General features: G+C 41.8%; 1 protein-coding gene across 2 annotated transcripts; it reads left to right on the forward strand.

Annotated features, from left to right (window-relative positions):
• The first annotated feature begins 2,042 nt into the window (after positions 1-2,042).
• Positions 2,043-8,423, forward strand: LOC146673085 (butyrophilin-like protein 2). Of its 2 annotated transcripts, XM_085401482.1 has the most exons (8): positions 2,043-2,135; positions 2,997-3,347; positions 4,152-4,484; positions 4,563-4,652; positions 6,234-6,566; positions 6,683-7,015; positions 7,118-7,375; positions 7,445-8,420. In XM_085401482.1, the coding sequence occupies exons 1-8, from the start codon at positions 2,099-2,101 to the stop codon at positions 7,498-7,500; spliced, it is 1,791 nt and encodes a 596-aa protein (XP_085257608.1). In that variant the 5' UTR covers positions 2,043-2,098; the 3' UTR covers positions 7,501-8,420. The 2 variants fall into 2 exon arrangements, with proteins under 2 accessions (XP_085257608.1, XP_085257609.1); XM_085401483.1 differs by lacking the exon at positions 6,683-7,015 and having other exon boundaries at positions 7,445-8,423.
• Positions 8,424-8,642: the final 219 nt, after the last annotated feature.

Genomic DNA, 8,642 nt, shown 5'->3' on the forward strand with positions numbered 1-8,642 from the left:
ACAGACGGATTGGGGCTGCAGGCGGGAGTGATGCGGACGCTGCACCGGTCTGTCGTGGTGAAAAGGGAGCTGAGTGTAAAAGCGACGATTTCAATTTACCGGTCGATCTACCTCCCTACCCTCACCTATGGTCACAAGCTGTGGGTAGTGACCGAAAGAACGAGATCGCGGATACAAGCGGCAGAAATGAGCTTCCTCAGAAGGGTGGCTGGCCTCTCCCTTAGAGATAGGGTGAGAAGTTCGGCCATCCGGGAGGGGCTCAGAGTAGAGCAGCTGCTGCTCCACATTCAAAGGAGCCAGCTGAGGTGGTTCGGGCATCTGACAAGGATGCCTCCTGGGCGCCTCCTGGGGTTGGTGTTCCGGGCATATTCCACCTGGAGGAGGCCCCTGGGCAGACCCAGGACACCCTAGAGAGATTACATCTCTCGGCTGGCCTGGGAACGCCTTTGTATTCCCCGGATAAGCTGGAGGACGTGGCTGTGGGAGAGGGAGGTCTGGGCTTCTCTGCTTAGGCTGCTGCCCCCGCGACCTGGCCCCGGATAAAGCGGATGAAGATGGATGGATGGATGGATCTTTTATAAACATTTTAAGCTTCTTCAGTTTTCTGTCTTAAGACATTTCTGTTTGGTGCATTTTGCTTTTTACATGCATTTATTATGTATGGACACTCTATATATTTATGTTTTCTAATATATTGCTTTATTGGGCAGTTTGTGTTATATCATAATGTAAATATTCTAAGGAATTCATCATACACACTGACATCTTGTTTCTGATATATTTCACCCAGTTTTGATTTATTTAATCATTTTAAAAGCATTTATTGTTTCCTCTGTCCTTACTCGTCTGTGATCTTTATTTCTGTCCAAAATATTAATCTTGTAATTACCTTCACAGACTTTAAAAACTGGAAGATGGTCACTGATGTCACTACTGAGAAGTCCACTTAGTGCCTCATTTATAAACGTGTCTATGAGAGCTGCAGGATGTGATGTGGCTCTGCTACTTTTAGAGATCAGGTTCACACAGTATGTTGCTTTAATACCTGAAGATTAGGTTTCAACTGTTATACATTCAACACGTCATCAATCACTGTTTAGTTTAATTCATATTTTACAGTTGGTCATCCAAGTACTTCAAAATTTTCCCAGTTTCTAATGGTACAGTACTTTTTTTTGGCTATCAGTTGTTTAAAAGTCTTTAGACATGAGATTTTTTTTCGTTTTTAAGAATAAGGGCGATCGTGGCTCAAGATTTGGCAGTTCGTCTTGTAATCGGAAGGTTGCCGGTTCGAGCCCCAGCTTGGACAGTTTCGGTCGTTGTGTCCTTGGGCAAGACACTTCACCTACCGCCTACTGGTGTTGGCCAGAGGGGCCGATGGCACGATATGGCAGCCTCGTTTCTGTCAGTCTGCCCCAGGGCAGCTGTGGCTACAACTGTAGCTGCCTCCACCAGTGTGTGAATGTGAGAGTGAATGAATAGTGGAATTGTACAGCGCTTTGAGGTTCTCGAAAAGTGCTATATGCAATCCACTATTATTATTAATAAATTTAGCAGCAATCCAAAATACATACATGTATTTATTAGAATTAAATATAAAGATTGTCGTTATTCACTTTTCTTTTTCCTTTTTCTTTCTTTTTTTTGTTTACTTTTACAAAAGTAAAGAAGTAACAAACAAAGTTATGTCTTTGGAATATGACAAGTGAGTCAAACAGTGCTGCACATCCTCGCTGCAGGTGTGAAGAAGGAAACCTCAAAAAACGATGTAAATGTATGAAAATGTTTTGACAAAGCTTAAAATCCTACTGTCGGTTTTGTAAAATTTTAAGTTTAATTTCTACATTTAAATTCTAAATGACAGCAGAAAATTAATTCCTCAGGGCAGCAAACACATGTTACTAGAAGGAGTAACGCTTCTAATAACATGTTGTTTCTCCTCTGAGTTTAATTGTGAAAGTAAAAAAAAAGAACAAAAAAGAGTTTTATTTTGAAGAATCTGCAGGAAATTATCAGTGTTCCTCTGTTTAACTTAAGAGGACCAAACTTTTAGTGCAGCAGCAGCTGCGTGTTGTTGTTATCAGGACTTTAACTGGAGATGAAGATGTTGCTGCCACTCCTGCTCCTCGTACTCGGTAAGAGCGCTCTTTGAATGCAAACACAACGACACAACTGTTTGTGCTTTTAGACAACATAAAGTCTAACATGAGTTTACTGAATGTAAACTGACTGTACTTGACTTTATTCCTTATAACGCCCTCTGGGACTTCATGCAGCGCGCTCACAGGGTTACAGCTGAGTTCATATCTGTTTAAGATGAACTATCTGTGTGTTCCAGACGTCTGTTTCTTACTGATAGAACCACAAACCTGCCAGAGTGTAGTGACGTTTGACAAGATTAACGACTATGGCAAAAACAGAAGATGAAAAGGTGTCCAATGATACAGATGAAAATTGGTTGTGTCGCCAGTTGTGTGTAACATTGTCAGTGGTGACACTTTTATGTGTTGTAACACTGGGATGTCCATTTGCTAATAAACTGTTTTGTGTGTGTGTGTGTGTGTGTGTGTGTGTGTGTGTGTGTGTGTGACTGTGTTTCTGCCTCATTTGATGTTGTTGCATGGTGAGGTTATTTGTTAAAAATGAATGGACTGCGGTGTCGTTGTTAGCCCTGCAGGGCTCAGATCTGCTTGTATCTGTGTTCATTTTCACCAAAATGTAGAAATAAATAAGAGATGGTTTCCTCCTTTCACCTCAGTGTTGTTCAGTCATCCATCAGTTTTCTTTAACATCTTTGATGTCCTTTCAGTCAGTGTTTGTTGGAGAGGAAGGATACATGTTTGAATGCTTTTCATAAAACAAGGCTGAGAGTGACGTTACATATTCTGCAACTTTCTGAAACCACTTTATATTCGACTTTATATCAACCCAAGGAAAAAATCCACTGCATACACATAATAAGTGTTTTTGTTGTGTGTGCTTGTGTCTCCTTCCAGTTTCCCAGCATGCCCTGGCTCCGGTAGTGGAGGTGTATGAGGGGGAAAAATCTGTCCTGTTGCCTTGCAAGTACTCAGGTTTTATACCTGAGGAAAATCCCACAGTGCTGTGGACTCGCAATGATCTCAACCCCAAATCTGTCCACCTACGACGAGAGGAAACAGATGATCTGAAAGGGCAAAACCAGCGTTACAGAGGGCGCACATCAATGAGGCTTGATGCTCTGGACAGTTCAGACTTCAGCCTCACTCTGAGAAACCCTCAAATGACTGATAGTGGCAACTACACCTGCTCCATCGGAAATGAAAGGGCAGAACTGAAACTGACCGACGTACAGCTGCATGTCAAAGGTAAGAAACACAAACAAACAAAAGAAAAATAACACCTTCTATAATCACAAGTCAAAGATCACATGTCAAACTAAAGGTTGATAGAAAAGGAATTTCTTTTGTTGAAAACTGGAAAATGGCATTAACATTTTCCAGATGTAACCAGTCTGCAAACATCAAAATCTCACAGGTAGATTTTTTGGTGTTTCTACTAAATCTGGATGATTTGATTCAGAAGGTTTTACATCCTGTATACGCAGGAAAACCTGCAGCTCACAGGCCTAATAGAGACCGATGTACAACATGTAACAGAGGATGTCATTTTAAGAAGATAAACTTGACCTCTGGAGCTATGAATGACAGGATGATAAAGTGCTGCCAGCTGTTCTTTATTCCAGAAGAATCCACTTCCAATCAAGTAGCTTTCATTTATTCATTTATTGAACAGGAAGCAGGGTTATGCATTCATAATGTGAGTGTGGAGGTAGTGTGGTAAGGGGGTGTTATACAAGTGCCAACATGAGAAATTAGTGACGCTCCCTTAATGGCCTCAAGCTGCCACTTGTGGCACGTCTGGAGGAAAGGCAGATAATTTTGAATGTTGTGGATCCAAAACTTGGCACCGCCTCCATCTATGATGGCCCAGGAGCTCCGTTTTAGTGTCCAGTTTAGTTACCATTTTAAACAAAAAGAGAGAGAATCATGATATTTATATATTATTAACATGTATTTTTACTGGTAGCAGAGATCAGAGCACATCAATTCTCTCTTTACCATGAGCATGGCTGCTGCTGCTTCTGATATTATGGTTCATTTTCCTCATAGATCAGCAGGTGGAGGTGAAGGTGGAGGAAGGGTCAGACTCTGTCATCCTGCCCTGCAAAACAAAACCTAACATACCCGAGGCCACCAGAGTGGAGTGGACTCGCTCTGACCTCGGTCTCATGGTGGTCCGTGAGTATTCAAACCGAAGTGGCCAACTTATGACTCAGGATGAAGTTTATAGAGACCGAACGAAGATGAGTGAAGATCCACTGAGAACTGGAGACCTCAGTCTGACCCTGAAAAACCCCACAGAGAGAGACACAGGACGATACATCTGCACCATCTACAGGGACAAAGACATCCTCAGATGGAAAGTAATGCTGCAGGTCAAAGGTAAGTGCTGTACTTACAGGTCAGAGGTCAATGTTGTGGACACAGGTCAGAAAACCTTTCGTTTTCTTTTCATCACAGAACCATTTCCATCCTGGGCCATAGCTCTCCTGGTTCTTCTTGTTATTTCCGGAGGTCTTTTATTTTATTTCCGGCACTATTTCATGTCAGGTGAGTGTCTCCTCCTACACTACCCATAATGCCGATGGTCAGCAGGTGTCCTCTGGTGGCTCCTTGACTGTGGCTCACACAAACTTGTTCCAGAAGCTGAAAGAGTTGAGAGTTACAAACAGCTGATACAGAGAGCTGAAGAGAAACTTCCAGGTTTGTTCCAGAAGTCAGAAAACCTCCTTCAGACTCAGTCATTGATCAGTGAAACAGCTCCACAACATGACTTTACTAAACAGTGTGTGTGCTTCACTGCATTGATCTGACACAGAGGCTGCATGTGGACAAGCTGTTCTTCTTCTGTGGTGGTAAACAGCAGCTGACATGGAAACATGTGCTGACAGTAAATGTTGCAGCAGCTTCAGTAAATGTTCCTCCTTGAGTTGTGCTCAGTCATGTGGTGGAGAGCTTCAGATGTTCAGACACATGAGATCTTCATGGTTTCTGTGCTGATGTGTGTGAGACATGGCCGACTGTGGAGGCTCAGTCTGTCTGTGCTTCTTCATCCAACATGTCTGCAGCATTAGTAAGGTAGTGAGTGCTTAATTAATCATTTATAAAGTAATACTCATCCTTAGTGTTTAGTTTATAAATAGATAGATATAAATTGATATCAATATAAATATAGAATCTTGATTAATAAGTCTGTTTTATACGTCTGATGAACAAAGTATTTAAAAGCACATTTGTTTGCTTTAATACATGTTTTGTTAATACTTGTTTCATATTTCATATCATGGTTAATTCAGGCAGTTAACAGTTAATGTCTTTTGTTCTAGATGATCTAAAGTGAGAACTACTTTGGCTTTATAAAGAATTGCTTAATGAAAATGAAAGTGTTTCAAGACTCCAACAAGTCTTTACAACAGAAAAGCACAAAGACAAACAGAACATCCAAATATTAACTGCCAGGTGCAAACATCACCCACCTGAGGTTCACAGAATATTCAGCTTGTGCGAGTGGATTAAACTAAGAAGATCAGCTGAGCAGTTGGAGCCTCAGGACAGCTTAACTTAAATATACTGAAGCCTCTTCATTTAAAATAAACACAGTTTTCACAAATCCATAGTGTTTATTTGACATAACTTCACAAACACCACCAACAGACACCATGTATCCATCGTGTTAAACTCATAATGCAGGGAAATGTCTCTGGGAGGTTTCAGAGTTTGGGATTTCTTTAGTTTAGTCCTGAGGTTCAGCTGTCCTCTGGTTTGTGCTCTGTTAGCTTTAGTCAGACATGTCAACATCCAGCCTGCTTCAGTTCCAAAGCGCTGCTGAATTAAAAGAAATCGTGCTTTCACACAGGGGAACTCAGCTGAAATGAAGGAAGTAGTAAATAGTGTCCTCTTCATACATGATGAAAACTCTGAGCAGCTTCTTGGGGTCGAGGTGATCAGGAGGAGAGATGGTTCTCCATCATCAAGGAGAATCCCAAATCAATGTGCATTTCCATGATATCTTAAAACCCCATCCTGTAAAACAGGGATGTTACTGTTCCTCCTGCTCTGATGTGCTTCTGTCCTTCAGCTTTATCTAAACCTCTGAAAACCTGCTGCTGTCTGTATTTGTTGTTCTTTCAGTGATTCCAGTGAAGGTGGAGGTGGAGGATAGGGAAACATCTGTCACGCTGCCCTTCAAAACCACAAAAATCCTGTTGGACGGAATTCAAGTGATATGGGAACGTTATGAGCCGTTCCAGAAAGCCCACGTGTTTACGAACGGCGAAAACCAATATGAAGAACAGCACGAAGTTTACAAAGACCGAACTGTGATGAATAAAGAACCGCTGGAAACTGGAGACCTCAGTCTGACCCTGGAATACCCCACAGATGCTGACAGTGGAGAGTACAAGTGTTTGGTCTGGAGGCAGGGAACCTTCATCAGAAAGAAAACTGTGCTGCTCAAAGTCAAAGGTGGGTTTGTCTGTACAGCTGTCATATTAGAAATAGAAGAAGCTCTGATTTTGGTGCCAAAATAAATCTATGAAGTTATGAATTCACAGCTCATGTTGTGTTTGTTGTCTTCTTAGTCTGTCAGGTGCAGTTTGAGGTGGGGGCGGAGTCTGTCCGGCTGCCCTTCATAACCACAGAAAACCTGCCTGAAGATACTAAAGTGGAGTGGAAACACAAAGAGCCTGAACCATCACTGAATGTCAACGTGTATAAGAACGGCTCTGACCAGCATGAAGAACAGCACGAGGTTTACAAAGGCCGAACTGTGATGAATGAAAAACCGCTGGAAACTGGAGACCTCAGTCTGACCCTGGAACAGCCCAAAGAGAGAGACAGTGGAGAATACAAGTGTTTGGTCTGGAGGAAGGGAAACTTAATCAGAAAGAAAACTGTGCTGCTCAGAGTCAAAGGTTGATTTATCTGTAGAAGTAGAAGAAGCTCTGATTTTGGTGCCAAAATAAATCTATGAAGTTATGAATTCACAGCTCATGTTGTGTTTGTTGTCCTCTCAGTCTCTCAGGTGCAGTTCTTGATGCGGGCGGAGTCTGTCCAGCTGCCCTTCATAACCACACAAAACCTGCCTAAAGATGCTGAGGTGAGGTGGATACGTGAAGAATCAGGTCCATCAGTGATGGTCCACGTGTATAAGAAACCCTCAGACCAGCCTAAAGAAGAGGACCAGGTTTACAAAGACCAAACAGAGATGAAAGAAGACCCTCTGAAAACTGGAGAGACAGTGGGAGGAAGGGAAACTTCATCAGACAAAAATGGTAGGTTTGTTTATTTGTTGTTTATTGGCTTGTGCTATTGTGTCTGACTGTTTTGTGTCTCCTCTGCAGGGAGAGTTCAGGTCCAGGATCAAACGGGACATCAGGAACAGAAGCAGCTCCATTGATCCGACTCCTCTGATGGCTGATCAATCAGTTTGATCTGTGTGTGACCAGTGCTGTGAGTCAAACAGCATGATCACAGGACCATAGTAATGCTTTTTGTTCTCATTTAATTTGCCTTTTTTTAAATTGTAAATTTGGTTTTAATGTAAAATATTATAATAATTATTATTCTATGAGTTCAACCTCCGTCACTCTGACCTTTGAACTTTTACTGCATTTTGTGGTTTGGCTGTTTCAGCGTTGTAACACAGAAATGCAGATTCTATTTTAAGTCCAGTTTCCTGTTGTTGGTGTTCAGATGTGGTGCAGCCCCCTCCACCCATCCTGTTTCCTTATCAGGACCCCCCCCTCCCCCCTTCACTTTAGTGCTCCAGTCAAAACTGATCGGTTGGCTCTTAAATTGGCATAACAAACATTTTTCACCACCAAATACAGTTCAGTGGGTCGTCAGTGGGTCGTTCAGGCAATGGGGGGGGGGGGGGGCATTTCCTATGGTTTGACCAGGAACACCGCAGATGTAACATGGTTGTTTAAAACACTCAAAATTCAGTGAAAGAGGTGCTCATCACTTTTATATGTTCAAGTGCATAGTGGGGAGGATGTCATAAGGCCTCGAGCCAATCGGATGGAAAACACAATATTTATGAGTGTTTTAAGTTGTAAATTGGATTCGACCTGAACATGACAGGAAGGTTACTCATCTTTCTTCTCTGGACTGTTGGATAGAGTCATGTGACCTGCACAGGGACTACACATGGAAATGAGCAGCAGAGCTCAAATCTGTCAGCTTTCCATCTGCTTTTTTAGATCGGTTATTATCTGTTAACACACAAAATAAAAACAGCTGGCTGACCTTTAATCTAATCCTTGTTGTTCTTCTTCTGTGGTGTTTGTGATGGAGCAGGTGGTCCTGATGTGTTAGATGAAGCCAGGGTTCCTGCTGCTTCAGCAAAGTTTCAGTTTTGTAACAATTTAACAACAGCAAGATACACAAGATTCAAAACTGGTGATGCAAAGAGCTGAATTTCTTTTATTTAACATGTAAAATTTTAGAAAGCTGAATTTAAGCTTGCTTACTTAGAAAGAAATAAACTGAAATAGTCCACAAATTAGTCTCTACTGTTTATGATAATTATATTTTAAT

The sequence above is a fragment of the Rhamphochromis longiceps genome, linkage group LG3, assembly GCF_057381845.1.
Source record: "Rhamphochromis longiceps isolate RC_006_pf linkage group LG3, R_longiceps_female_GT1.1, whole genome shotgun sequence".
Classification (NCBI taxonomy): Eukaryota; Metazoa; Chordata; class Actinopteri; order Cichliformes; family Cichlidae; genus Rhamphochromis; species Rhamphochromis longiceps.

What these genes read in the sequence shown, in the direction of transcription:
- LOC146673085 (XM_085401482.1), top strand. Translation starts at nt 2,099, where the DNA reads ATGAAGATGTTGCTGCCACTCCTGCTCCTCGTACTCG. An exon ending in AGTAATGCTGCAGGTCAAAG is followed by an intron (nt 4,485 to 4,562) that starts GTAAGTGCTGTA and finishes TTTTCATCACAG; the next exon opens with AACCATTTCCATCCTGGGCC. An exon ending in CCGGCACTATTTCATGTCAG is followed by an intron (nt 4,653 to 6,233) that starts GTGAGTGTCTCC and finishes TTGTTCTTTCAG; the next exon opens with TGATTCCAGTGAAGGTGGAG.